Source organism: Trichechus manatus, unplaced genomic scaffold, assembly GCF_000243295.1.
Source record: "Trichechus manatus latirostris isolate Lorelei unplaced genomic scaffold, TriManLat1.0 scaffold00012, whole genome shotgun sequence".
Lineage (NCBI taxonomy): Eukaryota > Metazoa > Chordata > Mammalia > Sirenia > Trichechidae > Trichechus > Trichechus manatus.
Window position 1 is genome coordinate 28,548,241 of NW_004443948.1, and position 21,276 is coordinate 28,569,516.

Genomic DNA, 21,276 nt, shown 5'->3' on the forward strand with positions numbered 1-21,276 from the left:
TCTATCATCCATGTTAAGTTAGATGCTTAAAGTGAGGTGAAACGTTATGAAATAGAATGCAATGATTTTAGATGGAAATAAAAACCGCGACATCAGGACTACAGAAGTCCGCTAACGAGGATGGAAGGTATGCCACGCCCCTAGGAAGCGGAACGGAAAAACCTCTGGGTTTACCTGTCTGACTTCCCGCACCAATGGTCTGTCATGTAAATGATTAATGGAAATTATCAATTAAGGCGGCTGTTCTCTATTTCCTAGCACTGTAGTTGTTTTCAGTACGCAGGCATGAAACGAAGCATTAGGCTGTCCAAGGCCAAGAGAAATCCATTCACGTTCTTAATGGAACTCACACAAAGAAGCCTGACAACATCACGTACTCTCCCTTTGCATTTCATATTGTCATCTTCCTACACTTGCACGTCTTCTCTTTGGTCTTTATTTGAATGTGTAACAGTAAAAGAGAGACTGGTGCCATTTGCCTGCTCTTTGACGAATCATTTCTGGGCTCAGTGACAGATAAACCACCAAGGGCATCGGCAAAGGAAGGTTACAAGCAACTGTTGCTGACCCAAAGCACTTCCTGGGGTCTGTTCGTGAAACTGCTCGAGGCGTTAGGTGCGCTGCTTAGCAGACGTAATGCGAAGGAAAATAGATTCAAAACTTTCTGGGTTAAAGGAAGAAGCACAGCATTTTTAAAATCTATGTCACAATAGCCTTGAATTATGTTTTATTTGCTCACTCTTTTAAAGAATATATTTATTGTGAAAATCAAGATGCTACTCTTACAGACTTGGATTATTTTCAGCATTACTTTAAATACTGAATGTTAACATCTTACTGCTAGCTTTACAGATTCAGAGACCTGGTTTTCTAATTCCATTTTATCTCCAAAGTTCTGTGGTGAGTTGTTGTTGTTGTTAGGTGCCATCGAGTCGGTTCCAACTCACAACGACCTTATGTAGAACAGAAGGAAACACTGCCTGGTCCTACACCATCCTCACAATTGCTGTTATGCTTGAGCACATTGTTGCAGCCACTGTGTCAATCCATCTCGTTGAGGGTCTTCCTCTTTTTCGATGACCCTCTACTTTACCAATCATGAAGTCGTTCTCCAGGGAATGGTCCCACCTGGTAATATGTCAAAAGCATGTAAGACAAAGTCTCACCATCCCGCTCCTAAGGAGTATTCTGGCTGTACTTCTTTCAAGACAGATTCATTCGTTCTTCTGGCAGTCCATGGTATATTCAAGTCTTCACCAACACCATAACTCAAAGGCATCAATCCTTCTTCAGTCTTCTTTATTCGTTGTCCAGATTTCACATGCATCTGTGTTCAGTAAGAGGCTGTACACTCAGCTCTTTAATTATGCTACATGTTAATTTTTTGAAGCTGTCAGATTTCCTAAGCAGCCTGTGTTGTGAGTGTTCTTGAGCTGTATCTACCTAGATGGTGGCCCTTCTCATCAGCTGATGATGTGAGTTTAATGATACAGCCGGCACAGCTATCTGTCTCTTTTGGCTTCAAGGTTCTTCAGCATTTGAGAAAAGAAATTTGAGAATCTGCTTTCACGGCATAATTCGTCTGCCAGTACTTACCTTTATTTTCCAGGATCATACTCTTAGCCAGCTTGCCTACAGCTAACTTGTATAAATAAACACTGCAGAATGTCTACAAGAGTCTTGGCCAGGCAGAGGGTCCCATGAGTCGTAGCTTCTCCCTTTCTGAATCACAAACTTGCAAGCACCATAAATTCGGAATGTACACACTGACTTTTCAACCATAACCTAATTGCTAAGTGTTTCTTTTTGGAACTCAATCAGGAAACACTCAGTATTAATGACTCTAAATTTGGCAGCGGCTGAGTGCTACAAAGGTCCAGCTACTTATGGCTAATAATTTAAAAAATAAATCAAACGCTTTTGAATTTAATTTTACCCTAAGACCTCATTTCTCCAGCCTCACTGGGGGTAGAAGGGGAAGACATGAGATATTACACATAAACAGGTTTTCCAGATAATGTACTCTTTCAGGAGCCATCTAAAAATTGCGTATATTTGGGAGAATATCTACTTGAAAACAGCATTTTCTTTGCTGCCTTTATATTTGTGTTACTATTTAACTTTTCTAAAAGACTAACAATCGTTTTTCTGAGTATTGATTATTGTATCATGCTGAAATTTAGAGGTACCTTCAGGGACCACAAGGGTGTGTTGGGGCTTTTGACCTTTTGGTCAAAACTTTTTGCTTTTTATGTTTTAGGACTACATTTTACAGTTATCCTGGCTTCTCCCTTATTGGCAAATGATATCACTTCTTGCTCTCCGTTTACCCATCTGAAGCATCCCCCCCAAATGACTATTTTATTGTTTAAAACTGTCAGTGGCTTAGAACAATAAAATACTCTATTTGAATAATGAATGTGAATATGAATAAATAGGCTCTGAATGGAAGCCTGAGTAGCGCCCTATGAATAAAGTGAAAAGGTTTTATGATATGGCTTCATAATATCAGTTTGATCCGCTCCCAAAAGTATGTTTATTTGTATGTTTGTTTGATTTCCCTTCAGCTTGGGCTTGGTCTGGAGTTGAAAATCAGAACGTTAACCACCTCAAAATTGAACTTATTAGTTCCTATGACCACACTTTCACATAAACTGATTTAAGTCAGGTTTTTGGTCACCATTTAAAAGTTATTTAAGGTCCTTGAATTCAAATTTAAATAACAGTACTGCACCAGCTTGAGATCAGAAGAACTAGATGGTGCCCAGCTAGGACCAACGACCCTCTGACAGGGATCACAAAGAGAGTCCTGGACAGAGCGGGAGAAAAATGTAGAACAGAATTCAAATTCACAGAAAAAGACTAGACTTACTAGTCTGACAGAGACTGGAGGAACCCCTGAAACTATGGCCCCTGGACACTCTGTTAACCCAGAACTGAAATCATTCCCAAAGTCCACTTTTTAGACAAAGACAGGCCTATAAAACAAAAAATAACACCAGTGAGTAATGTGCTTCTTAGTTCAACCAAACATACAAGACCAAATGGGAAACTCCTGTCCGAAAGCAAGACAAGAAGGCAGGAAAGGACAGCAACTGGGCGAATGGACACAGGGAACCTGTGTGCTGTCACATTGTAGGGATTGCAACCAATGTCACAAAATTTTTGAATGCGAAATTAACTTGAGCTGTAAACTTTCACCTAAAGCACAACAAAAAGATGAAATAGATACATAAATAATAGCACTGCAGACAGTACCACTGTTTCTGTATCTGTGTTTGTTATTTGAAATGAGACAGAATCGAGCTTTGTCATTGTACCACATAGCATTTCTTTGATTTTTGTTATTCTGAGATTACTTTTTCTTTATAGGCTACTGAGAAAATAATTTTTTTTCTAGTTTTTTTAAAAAAAAAGACTGTCTAACCAACATATTGAAAAACGAGAGAAAATCTAGATTGGGTAATTTAAGTTAACAAATAAACCATAAGAATTTTCTGTCCAGAGAATTTTGGTAATTGAATTTATGCATTTAATATGCACATGGGTAATTAAGATAAGATTTTAACAGTGCAAATGAATAAGATTTATTTCTACTAAAATGATGTTCTTGGTTGCTCTCTGTCATAAATCCTGGGGATGAGAGACAGAAGAGATGTATAAAATATGCAAATTTGTTGTAAAATTAAAATAAATCAGAATGTGTGCTCTTAAATATAGAGATAATGTTAAAAAAAAAGTAAATACAATGCAGAAAACATATTTACTGCACAGAAAGTAGGATCATGAATTCCACAAACATGAAATAAATGAACCATTCCAAAATTATGGTAATAAGGAACAAAATTCTGCACAGCATTGTAATTAGCTGACCTAATACTTGTACAGGAAAAAAAAATATGGCTCCATTTTAGCATAAGTATTTGCTGCCTTAGCAACTAAATCCGTTCATTTAGTGATTCAAAGTTTAGCTCAACTCTTTGGAATGTGTAACATGTGATTTTGAAATAAAATATCAATGTTATTTCGTTTTCAGAAAATCTGAAAAAACAGCAAAAATTAATATTAAGACTGGAGGCTAAGATTCCACCCAAAACAGACTTTAACAGTTAGACAGTGAATTGATCGATGTAGATAGGCAGATAATTAGGTAGACATTCATTTCAGGGCTTTCTCAGCATTTAACCAGCATTTTAATGAACTAAACAGAAAATTATCACTATTTGTCTTAGGGAACAGTCTAATGCATTGATTCTTAGTATTCTTTGTAAGTCCTTGAGATATTGGAATGCCTTTTCAACAAAAAAAAATTATGTGTATTTGGAATCGGGAGAAATTTTAAATCAAGTGAGACCTGGATTGTCCTCAGGAATAAAAACAAAACAAAACACCAAACCCGTTGCCAACTTATAGCGACCCTACAGGACAGAGTAGAACTGCTCCCATAGCGTTTCCAAGGAGTGGCTGGTGGATTCCAACTGCCCACCTTTTGGTTAGCAGCCGAGCACTTAACTACTCCGCCACCAGGGCTCCTCTTCGGGAATAGGAAATTTAAATTGTAGCAAGTAGCTAAAGCATCACCAGCTCACCAGTAAAGTAGCAAAAATGAGTTAGAGAACTGACTTTGGCTACATGATACCAAAGAATTGCATAGCTGATTATTTTTTTGGTCAGAAATCAACTGAATTCATCAATTGTTTTAATATTATGTGACCAAAGCTTAAGATGGCCAACTCAGTAAAGAAACAGTCAAGTCATAATTTTTGCGGAACTGGGAAAAAACAGCTATCGCAGATCATAAATTCTTGTTATCCAACTTTGAATCATACATCGTGAGATATAAGTGCAAAAATGACTGAGAATCTCTGTCATTTTCAAATTAACCACCAGTTTCTGAAAGAGGCAAATACTAAAAAAGAGAAAAGAAAAAAAAAAAAAGGATGTGTTCATTTCTGTAGAAAAGCTGGAACTACTTGGTCTCTGAAGATTTTCTTCTAACACAAAGGCATCTATCTGCCTGTGCTTCTATTATTTTAAAGCAATAAAGAACACGAATAATTTTCAACAGCTTATTTCAAAGATTATTTACTGGTCAGACTTTCTAATTTCTAAAAATGGTGACTTCCTTGGTATTTTTATATAATTTACAGTACTCATCCTAGACTTCCAGAATTTATGAATGAAGCATGCTATGCTCTTGGACCGTATCTAAAGGATAAAGCCACAGATTTTCTTCTGAAGTTCTGAAAGTGTTTGCCCATCATTCAGATCGCTTTCTATTTCTGTTCTGCAGTTTTCATTCTGCTTTCAGAGGAAACTGCTGTCAGAATAAAACCAAATTCTCCCTGTCAGTGAAAACCTACACAGGGCTTCGTTGCCTGGCTTTTGGTTGCTATAAAGAGAACCTGACAGAATTGTCACCTAAATCTTAACCACACCCCTATAACAGGCATGTAACAAAGAATTCTGAGAGTCATATTAATAGCAGGGAAATCAAGATGTCTGCCAAAGTTCTCACAGGAAGCGGGTGGTAAACGAGGGAACAAGAGCCAGACTTTCAGGACACTGGCTAGGCATTCTGTGTGGCCTCCCACACTGTTTCTCTTTGGAACTTTTCAATTCAAAAGCAAAAATACCATGGTTATAATGCCACCAAAGACGCTGGCATTACACGCCATTAGACACAGTTCCCTTACCCTTTTTTCTGACACTAAAAAACCAATGTCTTAGAGGGTAAGTGGAACATTATGAGGATATAATGAAGCAAAACTCATAAGAATCCCAAGTTTTGTTTGTGAGTTTATGTTGTCCTTCACGATACATACCATGGCCATCATCCAGGAATTCTGTGATGGTGGCGGATGTGCATTTGGACCAGGGCTTAGATGCATCAATGCTGGTCAGGATGGAAGACATTAAGCGCTTATCTTCTGTGGAACCAAATTTCTCTTCACAGAATTTGGAATCATCATGAGAGAGGCCAAGAAGATGTCCTGAGGAGAGAATACAGGAAGCACAAATAGTAGGTCACTTCGCATTTCTATTTTTCCGTGATAATTATGCCAGCACTTCATTTTTTTCATAAGGAGGAGTCTGTTCATCTTAACTGACTTCTCACCTGGTAACTGGAGCCCTGGCAAAATTAAAGCTGCATGTAGTTAGTAGAACAGTTGCTTCTGGGAACAATCTAGATGAAAACTGTATAATTAAACTAAGGAGTGAGTGTTCCCACAATTCATCTGGATTCCATATGGTCAATGATATGCAGAAACAAGTCCTTATTTAGAATCTAGAATTTGTGAGGTAACTGAGGGATTATGTCATAGCCCTCACTGCATATTATTTTGATTGTCTAGTTTTCTGCCTTTTCTGATCAACCATAAGTCCCTTGAGGGCCGAGAGCAGCTCTTGCCATCCATTGCTGAAACCTCTGTGTTGCCGTTGTTGGGTGTCGTCAAGTTGATTTCGACTCATAGTGACCCTACGTGACAGAGTAGAACTGCCCCGTATAGTTTTCTTGGCTGTCATCTTTATGAGAGCAGATCACCTGGTCTTTCTCCAGCAGTGCTGCTTGGTAGATTTGAACCGCCAACCTTTAGGCTAGCAGCCGAGGGCTTAATTGTTGTGCCACCAGGGCTCCTTGAGACCTCTGTATTTAGTGCAGTGACCTGCAAATTGCAAACACTTACTCCATGAGTTTGGAATAGGTTGTTGATGCAAGCTGCTGTCGAGTGAGCCCCCGACTCAGAGTGACCCCATGCACAATTGAACAAAACACTGCCCGGTCCTGTGCCATCCCCATGATGGGGTGCAGATAGGACCCTTGTGATTCACAAGGTTTTTATTGGCTGGTTTTTGGAAGTAGATCAAGAGGCCTTTCTTCCTAGTCCCTCTTACTCTGGAAGCTCCACTGAAACCTGTCCATTATCACAGGAACGTGCAAGTCTCCGCTGATCAACAGGTGGTGCCTGTACATAGGTACAGTGGCCAGGAATCCCAGGAATCCCACCTTGATCTCTGGCATGGAAGGCCAGAATTCTATGACTCAACCACCACTGCTCCCTGTTTGAAGGGTAGTTGACTTCTATTTTCTTGGCCAAGTAAATAGGTAGCTACGTAAGGGATGACTAGGGGCAGAAAAGAAAGAAAAGTGAAGTTAGTAACTTTCAGGTTCCATATAAATGTAAGGTTGCTTCATTCTTTGATTTCGCTAAGTTATTTAGTGAGCTGTAAATGTTTACTAACCAAAAAAAAAAAAAAAAAAACACCAAACCCCTTGCCATCAAGTTGGTTCCAACTCACAGAGACCCTAGAAAGTCTCGATAGGACAGAGCAGAACTGCATCATAAGGTTTCCAACGAGCGGCTGGTGGATTCGAACTGTTGGCCTTTTGATTAGCAGCCAAATTCTTAACCACTGCACCACCAGGGCTCTGAATATTTACTCATCTCATAAACAAATGGCATGTTTTGAAAATATATCAATCTACGTTTAAAATTATCTAAAATACCAAGATGCCTATCATGGGGTGTTGGAGCTTGAAAACAAACACTGGGAATGTATGTAATTGTCCAGACCCACTCAGGCAGGTGGTATTTGTGCTTTGGCCTTCATCCAGGCTCTCCGGAATTCCAGCCCAATGCCACTTTCATTTTACCAAGCTAGGTATTACTCCACAGAGCATATAACCACATTCCTATAATCCCACCGAATTAGTTTTTAGTACATGAAATTAATTCTCAGACAGTTTAAGGATAAAATGACACTACCCAATAAATCTAAAACACCACTGAAAAAGATTGTGGACAGCGGTTTGCAGAAACTCTAAAAAGCAGACAACAAACCACACTAGCAGTGTTTTTTTGCACGAGCACCATGGTGGCTCAGTGATACAATTCTTGCCCTCCATGGGGGAGACTCAGGTTCAATTCCTGGCCAATGCACCTTGAGCACAGCCACCGTCCATCTATTAGTGGAGGCGTGAGTGTTGCTGTGACGCTAACCAGGTTTCAGTGGAGTCTTCCAGACTAAGATACACTAGGAAGAAAGACTTCACAGTCTGCTACTAAAAATCAGCCAGTGAAGAAAAGCCTCATTGAAAAAATAGATCACAATGGTCCAATCCCATTGTGAAGAAATAGATCACAATGGTCCAATCCTATTGTGCATGGGGTCATGATGAGCAGGAGGCCAACTGCAAGGCAGCTAAGAACAACAGCAAGAGCATTTTTTGCAAAGCTTTAAAGAATTGTATACAAACCACTAAAAAGAATGTCGAAAATACTATAGCATGCTATAGCAAACTATTGCATTCTCCTTGGGTTCTTGAAGGTCAAAAGCCCGAACGCTGGCCATTCTGCAGAGTCCAGGTGCAAGGGTAAAATTTGACCGAGAAGAAATCTTTCAGGCCACGTTCCAATTGCTTTTGGCCAGCTTGTTAAATCACCAACACCTCATAACAAAACTGTCCACTGAGCGGCTGGCTGCTGTTGTGGCTGAAATAAAGTGGTTAGGGCTCAGTGACCTACCGAGGCTCCATGTTTTTATGCTATTTATAGAGTTTTTTACTTGAAAATTATTTACTAGGCTAGCTCGTTTCTTTGGGCGACCTTCCCACTACCACTCACATTTTATCTGTTTAGTAGCTCAGAATGTGCATCATAGTTCTATAAAACCAAGGAAACCAATCGCTCTGGCTCATAGCGATGCCCTGTGTGTCAGAGTAGAACTGTGCTCCACTGGGTTTTCAATGGCTGATTTTTCAGAAGTAGGTTGACAGACCTTTCTTCCAAGGCACACCTGGGTGGACTCGAACTGCCAACCTTTCAGTTAGCGGTTGAGCACTTAACCGTTTGCCCCACCCAGGGATGCCATAGTCTATAAAGTATATCCCAAATAATACACCAAGAACGATTGACAGGGGCTCATCTAATTTTTGAGTGGTATGTTGAATTTCCCAGGGAACCAACAGCTCACAGAAAAACAGAATCTTTCATTCACGTCCTATTCAAAATTACCTGAAGTTACTTAGTGCATCAAACGTGTTGAAACTGCACTCTGCTCTTGAACTCACCCAAACTAGAAGCTTTATCAGCTAACACTGTGGGATTTATACAGGAATTTCACACTTGTGTTGTTTTCCATCAGCATAGAAGACAGAGAGGGAAAGTGGCCCCAAGTGACCTCTGCAACATGATATTTATGCATTTTATTTCCTAAGACGTTCTTGTTTATTTAATGGAGTAACAGTCTTTTCCTCCAAATTTATATATATAAAGAGCACTTTCCATATGCATTTTTTATTACTGCATCAAGGGATTTTCACTTCACTGAGAGGGGAGATTTCAGATTCCTGATTTAAAATATAGGCCATGTGGCAAACACCAAATTCACTTTGAAAGGCCCGGGAGAGGACTTGCTTTTTTTCTTTCATACAGTGTGGTGAAGTAGATAATGTTAAAGATTTCAACTGCATAAGCAAAGTGATTCACTTTAAAATATTTTGGCAGAATTTTATGACTCTTTTGGCATGTTATCTGGCATAATATTATGCATTTTATGCTCCACAAATTTACTAACCTATCAATGTAACGTAATTGCTGCTAGAGATAAATCTAAGAAATCTTTGAGTACTGTGCTCTTTTGTAAGAACTACCTATATGGGATCAAACTGCCAGTAGCAACTCGAAAGGTTAGATAGGAACCTGAGGGGGCATGGAGTTTAAGTTAATGAGCGAGGAACAACTTGAAGAATGCGATCAAGGTCACTGAATCAAACGTGTAGAAGTTGCGGAACTGGTGTGTGTTTTGCTGCGTCTAACTTCGACAACTCTACAAAGAAAAAGAAATCCCACCAGAAAGATTGCCATTCTGAGCATGAACAAATCTTACTTGTAAGTCTGGAAGAGCTAAAGAGAGACAAGAATTTTGTAAGGTCTCCAAAAGTCAGTCAGAACAGATTGCTGGAGCATCAGTTGAGAGACACTGGCTCTTTCGAGGGCTAATGCAAGTTCTGTCTGCCATGAAGAAAGTCGGCCTGCTCATTGTCAAGGCCAAGGGGAGTCGTGAGGAAGACGAGGAACAATTAAGCCCCCAAAGAAGCCAGCAGTCAGTGCCACAGTAGCTGGAGCCAGGGCACAGGGAGAGGTCCATGTGACTTCCCTTCAGGAGCTGGATGGGAAATGGAAGATGGGTGTGAGGAATGTTTGGCTGCTCTTCAGGAGAGACGTGGCACACATACTAAAGGCGGCAAACAGCACAAGAGGGGTGTTTCCAACTGTGAGCCCCAATGAATTATGCTACCACATCTAACATCAGTTGTTTGAAATTTGCCACTACCCTGGAGCCCAGAAATGGCAAAGGACATATAAAAGCATATGCTATTCTAAAGGGAAGGAGCCCTGGTGGCATGATGGTTAACCGCTCCACTGCTAAGGTTGGCGGTTTGAAAACCCACCCACAGGCTACACGGGGGAAAGACAGGGCCATCTGCTTCCTTAAAGATTACAGCCTAGAAGACTCTATGGGCAACTCTACTCCACCACACGGGGGCGCTATGAGTCAAAAATGCACCTGACGGCACCTAACATTCTCTAAATGGACTCTCACATTAGCGTGGGGGAGAGAGCACTATGCTACGAAAATCTTTATTAACAGAGAATAACCCCAAACCTAAAAAATTTAAAATACAGAATCACAACGGATTCCACACTGTCTTTCGTAGAGGTGTTGCGAAGGGGAGTCAAAATTTATCCTGATGTCACTGATGGCCTAGGAGAGCCTTTAGCTTTCAGACATCTGCCTTTTCCAGGGAGAGCTTGTTCAGAAATCAGCTATGGAAATGCTGAAAAGGACAGCTGTGAGTTGGAGACGAAGCACTTCTCCCACGGGCAGGCTCTGGAACCAGCAGTCAAAAAAATCAAACCCACTGCCGTCAATGATTCTAACTCATAGCGACCTTATAGGACAAGAGTAGAACTGCCCCATAGGGTTTCCAAGAAGCGCCTGGTGGATTCGAACAGCCAGCCTTTGGGATAGCAACCAAATGCTTAACTATTACACCACCAGGGCTCTGTAATGAGTATTAGCAGCTGGGATTTAGAAATTCCTGCCCCAGAGATTAAATAGCAAATGAAGAATATAAAGAAAAGTTCTAGAAAATGCTTACAACCCCTATAATTTTTTTTGGTGTTTTTGTCAAATTTCATTTTCTGATGAATTTTTAGAGCCATACAGAACAATCAAGTTAGTTTATGGGTAAAGTCTTGGAGGACACAGGGGAATGGAATCCAGAAACCCAGATGGAAAGACAGTTCTTACCCTTATGAGGTAGAGAGGTATTTCTTTCTCAAGTTGAAACGTAGGAAAAGAAAGGTGAAGAGGATTCAAAGCAATTTTAAAAGGTAAAAAAGGAGACTTGAGGACACTCACCCAGGCTCCCTTAGTAAAGCAGGACGTAAAATCTCCTAATGACAGAGACAAGGCAGAGGTGGATTTTAGGGCTGTAAATCCCCGTCAGAGTTTAAAGTAAATGTCCTATAAGTCTTGCCTTAGAGAAGCAATATGAGTTGAATTTAGAACCATTTATAATCAGTAGGGAGCGGTGCAAATGGCTAACAAGCTTGGCTGCTAACGGAAACATCGGAGGTTCAAATCTACTCAGAGGTGCCTTGGAAGAAAGGTCTGGTGACCTACTTCTGAAAAATCAGCCACTGAAAACCATGGAGCACAGTTCTACTCTGATCCATACGGTCGCCATGAGTAGGAATCAATGCAATGTTAACCGGTTTTTTTTTTTTTTTTTATAATTAGCAGACATGCCAAGCCTTGATGAGCACTTTGTTTAACTTTACTGAGCAATGTTGTTTACAATACCGTCTTTCTTAGCAAATCCTTAGTTCTTTACTGAAAACTTCTCCCCTAAAATCCTGAGGCAGCTAAGTACCAAAGACACTTGCGTAGTTAGATGCTCTTGTAAATGGTATCTGTATTTATATACTGAACACGAGAAAATAAAATAGGGAAAACATAAGCCCCGGTGAAATATATAGAATAATGCAAGTGATGCATTCTGCTGTCTAAAACCATTAGCAAAAGTCAAGATGCAGCAAATACTGATCTATTCTTCACAGGTATCAAGTAGGGTCTAAAATACGATAGCCTTGCTAATACGTGACCATCCCACAAAGTAACATCAGGAAAGAGCGTATCTGAACTATGCTAAGGAAATAAATTTAACAATAAATTATGTCAAAGCAAAGTCTATAACTTATAGTGACTCAGAGATCCCAAGGCTGTGATCTTTACAGAAGCAGACCGTAACATCTTTCTCCCGGAGAGCGGCTGGTGGGTTCGAACCACTGACCATTCAGTTAGCAGCTGAGCACTTAACCACTGTGCCACCATTCATAGGGTCGTTATGAGTTGGAATTGACTCGACTGCAATGGGTTAGTTAAAGTCTATAAAATCAGGACTCTAAGTTACATTGGTAGCTCCGAAATAGTGAACCAAATAGTCATCTGCTAATGATTTATTAGGTGTATGGGTGACATTTTGTTGAATGAATTTCATCTTTGATTATCACAGTACATATGTAAAGAGCATTGTGCCTCCTTGGATTCATGAGGCAAGCTGGTGTGAGAAAAGTCTGTGATAATGTATACTGGTGAAGACACATTAGAGGAAATGTTGGTCCAGGATCGCATACAGCACAGGCATTACTGGTCAACTAGGGTCACTATGAGTTGCAATTGACGGCCATGGCGTATAGGGATGACTTATAACATCAACAATTGGTTGTTTTTCTTAAGTTTGGTCTGCAAATTAAACAAGATTTCATGATCTTGTCTCCTGAGCCCAAACTGACCAATGGACAAGGGGACACAAAGCTGAGATTCTAAAAATAAAACAGTCACAAGAAGCTCTGCAATGTGTTTACTTGACATGGCCCTGCTCAGATGAAGCGTCTGTTTCTCAGTGGGGGCATGTTTTCATTTTTCCTAATCTCCCAGCTGGAATTACCGAGGTGCATGAAGCTCTTGCCAGGGGTTGAAAAGTGAGTCAACAGCTCCCGTGGGATCGGAATCTAGACTCCTCCAGAAGGGAAGCATCAGCTTCAGAAGCTGGGTCATACATGTCTATTCAAACACAAATCTTTAGATAGATGTGATAAAAGTCTTAGAATACTAAACATAAAGGGTAAATGGGGTAGCAATGATGTAGTTTGGGATTAAAAAAACAAATATTTTTTTCACTTTATAACTAGCTGTGTCAATGTCCTTTTGAATCAAATTCAGGATTAAATCCTTCAAAATAAGTAGAATTGACGCCTTTGAATGATGGTGTTGGCGAAGAACACTGAATTGTACCACAGACTGCCAGAAGAATGAACAAATCTGTCTTGGAAGAAGTACAGCCAGAATGCTCCTTAGAAGTGAGGATGACGACACTTTGTCTCACATATTTTGGACACGTCATCAGGAGGGACCAGTCCCTGGAGAAAGTCATCATACTTGGTAAAGTAGAGGGTCAGTGAAAAAGAGCAAGACCCTCAACGAGATGGATTGACACAGAGGCTGCAACAATGGGCTCAAGGATAACAACAACTGTGAGGCTGGTGCAGGACCAGGTATACAGGGTATTCATTCTGTTGTATATAGGGTCGCTATGAGTCAGAGCTGACTCAACGATACCTAACAACAACATCCTTCAGAATGAACACTGTCTACCAAACCATTATGATAGTAGGCAAAATCTGGGACTCTGGAGTCAGAGGAACTGGCTTCAAATCTCACTCTAGCAGTACATGACTTGTTGGCCTTGAACAGGTTTCTCATCTTTTCTGTGTGCCCACTTCCTCCTCTCCGGAAAAAAAAATATTTATCATCAAGTCAACACTGACTCATGGCAACCCCATGTGTGTCAGAGCAGAACTGTACTCCACAGGGTTTTCAATGGCTGATTGTTGGAAGTAGATCACCAGGCCTTTCTTGCAAGGTGCCTCTCCATGGACTCAAACCTCCAATCTGTTGATTAGCAGGTGGTCACATTAACAGTTTGTACTACCTAAAGACTCTCTCCTCTCTGGGGTGACCCATTAATCATACTCACCTGATGGCATTTTGAGAGGATTACCAAAAAACCAAACCACTGTCGTCAAGTTGATTCCGACTCATGGCGACCCCACAGGGTTTCCAAGGTTGTAAATCTTTACGGAAGCAGACTGCCACATCTTTCTTCTGTAGAGCTGCTGGTGGTTTCAAACTGCCAACCTTTAGGTTAGCAGTCAATCACCTTACCCACTGTGCCACCAAGGCTCCTTGTGAGGATTAGATGAGATAAAAGACACAAAGTGCTTACAACAGAAGCCTAACGTATTATCAAGTGCTCATTACTTGTTAGCTAGCCTTATTGTTCTTACTGCGATCCTGGGTTTGCTGTACTTTAACTTATAGGTATTTTAGTCTTCAGTGGTTGGGAATAAACCATAGATACTAGGCACTCTTGATTTGGGAGGGAGGGGAAGTTTTTTAATCATAAGAGGAAAAACCAATCACACAGTTTAAGTGTGGGGTATATTTACTTTTTATGCCAACTTCAACTTGCTGGGTCTTCCCGCAATCTGTGACTGATAATCCATAGGCCTCCCCTACAGAAATACTCACTGGGATTTGATTTAAAAAAAAATGACAAAAACTAAATCTCTCAATGGGACTGGGCATAGAGTAATGACCCATTCCCATCTTTCACCTGAGGGCCAAGAAAGACATCATGTGGCTTTGCTCCAAACTGGCTAGAGAAAAATGCTCAGTTTGTGCTGATGAAAGCAACGGTTTTTATTTTTTATTTTTGTTGGGGGGGGAGGTTAAATACCAAGTTTAATCTTAGCTTCCTTCTCACTTCACATCTCACAGCTCGTCCTGACATCTGACTCTGTGCACTTGGCTTTGGTCTAGGGTGTTTCCAGGGCCCCTGCAGCTTTTCCAGACGAGGCCTTGTTTAATCTAATCAGCTATGGGAGCCCAGTCCCGCACATCAGCGCAACCAGAGGACACGCTCTAACCACACAGACAGGCAGCACTGCTGCTGTGTCTCAGCCACTTCCTAAGTCTTCGGCTGAATATCTGGCTTTGATTTTTTTTTTTTTTTAATCTGACTTTAGCTGAGGAAGCATTTTAGAGTCTGCTAGAATGGAGAGATTCACTTAGCACATCTTACAATTAACTACTATAAAGGAAAGGTCTGGCATGCATACAAATGACGGATTCCCTCGGTCTAAATAAAATTAGATCTTTCCCCCTAGCATACTGCTAGCTGGCCCCAACATCAGTAAAATGATTACTTTTAAGAACCCTGTTCGCAGCAGGTGAAATCTTTATTATTAAAAGTCAATAACAAAAATCTGACAAGTTAAAAATATGAACTCAAAATGTTCACTTACATTAAGTGGAAAACTTTTGGCAGTTCACATTTGGATTGTAAATGGCTGTAACTAGATTCTCACCTCCGCTGAACTGGGACAGGGGTGGGGATGTGCGCTCGACAGTTTAAAGCAGCTTTCTGAAGCATCCTAATAATCTAGTCAATGCTTACAAGAATTTAACACAGCAAGGAGGAAGATAATCCAGTTACTGTCTTCTGCAGAGTTTGTACTAATGCACTCTATTTTCCAGAAGTCTATATTGGCATCAGCTAACTATATACCTTCAGAAACTAGCTCTTACAAGCAGGAAAAGAGAAGTGTTCCAGTCATCTGTAGTGCTTAAAAAAAGGAGTAAGTTTTCAGAATTGTTTATTTCAACCACGTAATTCTGACTTTAGGTAATTTTAACTACATGGATAGAAAAGATCCACGTTAGGGATTTCATACTTGGCTCTCTGCTTATTGTATGTGTTCATTCTCAAAGGAGGCTGAGAGCTGGGGGTGCTGGGAAGAGAACAAAGAATATTTTGATTCAACTTGTTCATGAATAAAATGTACCTAAGTTTATATGTTAAACCATCATGTATAGAAAGCTGGGTCGTAGAAACGTTTATCGTGTTTGGTTGCTACCTGAAAGGATGGCAGTTCGAGGCCACCCAGAAGCATCTCAGAAGAAAGGCCTGGCAATCTTCTTCTGAAAGATCAGCCATTGAAAACCCTAAGGATCACAGTTTTACTCTGGCACACATGAGGTCACCCACCATGAGTCAGAATCGACCGGAGGGCAACCGGTGGGTTATAGAAAGAGAAGGATGGGACACTCCCAGGAGAACCTGCAAATTAATTCAAGAAAGTGTTACTCTTGATCCAATGTAGAAGAAACAAAGTAGAAAAATTATGGAAGCAGCCTGGAAAGTATCTCCACAGTTGATGTTTTGAGCTCAGTAATATATTTACACTGTCTGCTTGCATGAAGCAAATTGCACGTTTTGGAATGAGGCTCACGCAGATTCAAAGCTCTCTGGCAAAAATGAGGTTGTAAGACATCATTTCATCACCATATGTAGCCTGTATACACCACCTCCAAATCTGGAAAGCGGAAAATGTCTGATGAAAAGGACGAGGGGGAATTACATAAGAATAATGGAGGAGAATTAGAATACAGAGCATGGTTAGCTCAGGCCAAGGGCTTCATGCAACAAACCAAAAATAAAGCCCTGGAAACAGACCAGTGTACTGCATTACCCAAGACCATACTGGCTGCAGTGGCAAGACTCTGTAATAACAAACAGCTGATTGGGAAATATTTTCTAAGGGTGTTTTTGCTAAATTTTGTGAGGCTCACACTTCATAACACGTGCGCATAACTCTTAGGCAAAAAGAAAAATTAAAAATAATAAAGCAATTAGAAAATGAAGCCAATGAAATCCAGATCCTTTTATGAAAGGGGAATTAAATCCATACCCCCTTACTTAGAGATCTTACATTTCTCAGACTAGGCCATATGTGATATACACTGGGAAACTAAAGCAGTCAAAGTTTGCTTGGAGAATGAATTCTAGAGAGTTCCAAAGAAGTAAACAGAGATGATCCAACCATGAAATTAAAGAGAACACAAGGGCGTAGTCATATATCAAAGATTCAGGCTTGCTTTTGCATATCCTACATTGTTCTCTTGCATAAATACATCCATTCTTTTTCTACCATTAAGAAAAGTTCTTAATGTTTTTTCTCTCATATGTATGTGTGTGTGTATGTATGTGTATATATATGTGTGTGTATGTGTGTGTGTATATATATATCATGTATGTGTACGTGTGTGTGTGTTAACTGCTATCAAGTCAACTCATACTCTTGGTGATCCCAGGTGTGCAGAGTAGAACTGCTCCACAGGGTGTTCAAGGTTGCAACCTTTAGGAGGCAGATCGCCAGGACTGTCTTCCGAGGCACCTCTGGATGGGTTCAAACCGCCAACCTTTTGGCTAGTAGTCCAGCACTTAGCCATTTGTGCCACCCAGATGTGCGTGCACATATGTGTGTGTCTATATACATATGGAGCCCTGGTGGCGCAGTGGTTAAGAGCTATGGCTGCTAACCAAAAGGTCTGCAGTTCAAATGCACCAGCCGCTCCTTGGAAAACTGGTGGGGCAGTTCAATTGTGTCCTATGAGGTCGCTGAGTTGGAATCGACTTGACAGCAATGGGTTTGTCTTTTTTTTGTTTATACACACACACACATACACACACACACATATTTGTTGTTATCTGCCATCAAGTCCTCTCCAACTCATGATGATCCCACGCAAAACGTCATTCCTCCTCCCAGCTTGAACCATACCTGCCTCTGCCTTCCCAGGGATTTAGAGCCTCTTCCACGGACTTCTCTCACTCTGAATAACGGTGATTAATTACTGCTGTACTTTTAAAATCTCCTCTGTTTAATTATAAACCTCTTGAGTGCTTGAACTAATTTCTCTTAGCTTCCACTACAGAATCGGATCGGTGCCCTGGGCAGTTCTCGGGTTTGTCTCTTCCTCCCGTTGTTGTTGGGTGCTGTCGAGTCAGTTCTGACTCACAGCGACAGAACGAAACACTGCCCAGCCCTGTGCCACCCTCACAATTGTTGAGCTTGAGCCCATTGTTGCAGTCACCACGTCAATCCATCTCGTTGAGGGTCTTCCTCTTTTTTGCTGACCCTCTACCTTACCAAGCATGATGTCCTTCTCCAGGGACTGGTCCCTCCTATAACATGACCTAGTTATTCACGCAATAAATGTCGATGAAGGATCCATATTAGGAGACCCTGGTGGTGCAAATGGTTAAGCGTCTTGGCTACTAATCCAAACGTTGGCGTTTCAAATCCACCCAGAGGCACCTCAGAAGAAAAGCCTGGTGATCTGCTTCTGAAAGACCAGTCACTGAAAACCCTGTGGAGCACAGCTGTACTGTGAAACGCAAGGGGTTGCCATGAGTCGGAACCAACCTGATGGCAACTGGTTGGTTTGGGTACGGAGCTATATTAGACTGAATTTTATCAGTTAAATAGGCGCTAGCGAGAGACAAGTGAGGACGGAGCCCCCTCAAATGGCACACTATCATATCTGTTCACAGCATTTTGGAGGTCTAAAAACATCTCCAAACACATCACATTTTCTAATGCAGCACAGAAGAGCCAGGCTTCATTATCTGTCCATTTTGTAGGGGAAGAATCAGAGAGGCCAGCATCTAAATCATTTGCCTGAGATAAAACAGAGAACCCAGAGGTAGAGCAGGGACTCCGGCTCAGATCTTTGGCTCCTGAGGCCAAAGAGCCCAGTTAATCAAATGCTGAATTATTATTGGTGAGGATGGTAGACAGTGATTTACATTAAGGGTGTACGTGTGTGTTTATTTTGCGTAGGTGGTAAGAAGAGTGTCAGTTTGGAAAATGAAGAACACGAGTAATACTTAAGAACGGAAATTCTCCTACGGTTCCCATTGTACTGCTGCAATATAGTGACTAGGCAATTATACCCTAGATTAGAAGTTATTTTAACTCCCCAAAGAAAACATGGCAGATAGAAAACAACACCTTGTGGAAATGTTCTCTGCCTACTAGGAATGTCAGAAAGAGGTTTTAATTTCCATTTTAAAATTACGGTTTTAGCACAAAAAACCCAAAAAACCATGAACCTGTTTAATAAAAGTACATCAAAAAAGAAGTCCAAAAATTATCAAACCATACTTTTTCTCAAAAAGGATTATGCTAAAAGTGAAATATATATTAAAAATGTAAATGAACTATTTTATAAAAAAATGAAACAGAAGTATACAAAGATATAAATAACAGTATCTATACCCAACTCGATTTGATCCTGTACTAACTCCCTGAAATAGGCACTATGATATTTTAAATATGAAAACCGAAGCTTAGAGAGTTCAAATAATTAGACCAACGTGCCACAGGCAGAGAGTATCGGAGCATGAATTGAGCCCAGATGTGTCTAATTCTAACATTTAATCCTAAAGACGAAGCCGGACTTCTCAAACACTCTACCTAATGCTTAGGGCAATGACTAGGAAACACGTATTCCTAATAACGGGGATACTTTTCCTCTATTAACTCAGTCCTAAATTTACAGTTTTAAATTTAGATGTTTCTTCTGACAAACAAATTGGGAAAGTGCCATTTTAAACAGATCTTGTTAAGCGCTGGGCTTGCTTTTGTTTGCTTTGTTATTAAGAACAAGACAAGAATGTTTACAGGAAACTACTGATGCCCTTTGACAAGAAGCTAAGTCAAACATGTTATATTTCTGTGCAGACTGATCAGCCTGCGATGAGGCAATAGCTCTTGAGTAATTTCTCAAAGGGACGCCTGTGCATTCCATAGTCAACAGTGACAGATTTCGTCTAAGAGTCATTTAGGGATGCTTTTAAAGACAGTAAAAAGACAGTAGCAGTATTGGCTTTCTCCTAAACCCCTGAATGACACTGTCACAAAGGAAACATGGACTGGGTGCCTGACTTTGCCTTCTCTCTCCATTATTAGTGCAAATATAAACACGCTTAATCCCCAATGGTACATCTGCACCAGGAGAAACCTGGAATTAATTGCCAAGTAGTCTGGCTCCTGGCACAGCTGTTACAAGTGTTGGATTTGGCAAGGGAAGAGAAGAGGTGCTGCATACCAATTTCGTGAGCTACGGTGAAAGCTGCGTGGAGGCCATCATCTTCAATCACAGCACAGCTGCGCTCCGGAGAACATACGGTCCCAACGTCTGCCATTCCCAGGGTGTCACAGGAATGATGTCCACATAAATCCTGCCCGGGAGAAAGGAAGAAATCATTAAAACCAATTTACATCCAGAAGAAGCCACCACATACAGCCACTTCCTCACCCCAAATGGCAAGACCGGGATATGTTTATGCTATCACCTGTTCATCTCTGGAAATGGTCCAAAGACAAACTCAAGGCACACACTTTTCCAAGCTACTCTGGGGACCAGAAGCACAGAAGGATGATGGGACTTGATTACACTGAAAAAGACCCTCTAGGATTGTGGCTTGCCCATTGCAATAGCAGCTCCAATGCATATATGCAGACACATCTGTCAGAGATCACTTTCACATATGATCCTGCTTAGGAAAGCCCTAATATTCTGATCTAAATTCATGCTAAATTTATCAGAAGCTGGGCCTAACAAGTTATTTTCCTTCAGAGGGGCAAATAGCAACCACATATTTGTGGCAGAATACAAGTTTATCAGTAATTTGGATTGGAGACTAAATGTTAATGTGTAAACAGAATTCCTTGAAAGGCATCTCTTAATTTCCAAATGAAGTTGTAATTTCACAGGGCTCTTTTAAAAAAAACCTGCGTAAGTTATATCTTCAAAAATGTATACCCTCTTACCCATGTTATTTATTCTCATGTTTCTCAACCTGATCTTTGTGCTGTTTTTGAAATACCATGAAATATATGTAATATATTGTTTGTATGTTAAGCATACGCATTTTTCTGGTGAGAAGTTTCATAGCTTTTAAGAGATTCTCAAAAGGGAACATAAACACACTCCATAGATGGTTAAAAATGATTGGCATAGCTGAACGGACACCAGCCTGACTTTTAAGATATGAAGCAAAAAGAGAAAATATAAGCCAAAATTGACACGATGGAGTCGTAAATGTTATCCTTTACCTTAAATGCTATTTGAGCATTAATGGGCATTAGAATTTATTGTTTGGCTACAGTTTTAATTAACACTGATTGTGCATATTTATATCCTCACTATCATCTGTCAACTTGTTGTACTGTGGTGGCTTGCGTGTGGCTATGGTGCTGAAGCTATGCCACTGGTATGTGAAATACTAGC

At 40.5% G+C, this 21,276-nt stretch overlaps 1 protein-coding gene across 1 annotated transcript in view; it reads right to left on the reverse strand.

The window, feature by feature from the left end:
• ADAMTS5 (ADAM metallopeptidase with thrombospondin type 1 motif 5) overlaps positions 1-21,276 on the reverse strand; it is a 55,958-nt gene that overhangs the window by 17,958 nt on the left and 16,724 nt on the right. Inside the window, exons 2-3 of the mRNA XM_004371363.1 lie at positions 20,092-20,224; positions 5,826-5,993 (exon numbers count right to left, since the gene is read on the reverse strand). Coding sequence (XP_004371420.1) covers positions 5,826-5,993; positions 20,092-20,224 — 301 coding nt within the window. The remainder of the gene's footprint in view (positions 1-5,825; positions 5,994-20,091; positions 20,225-21,276) is intronic.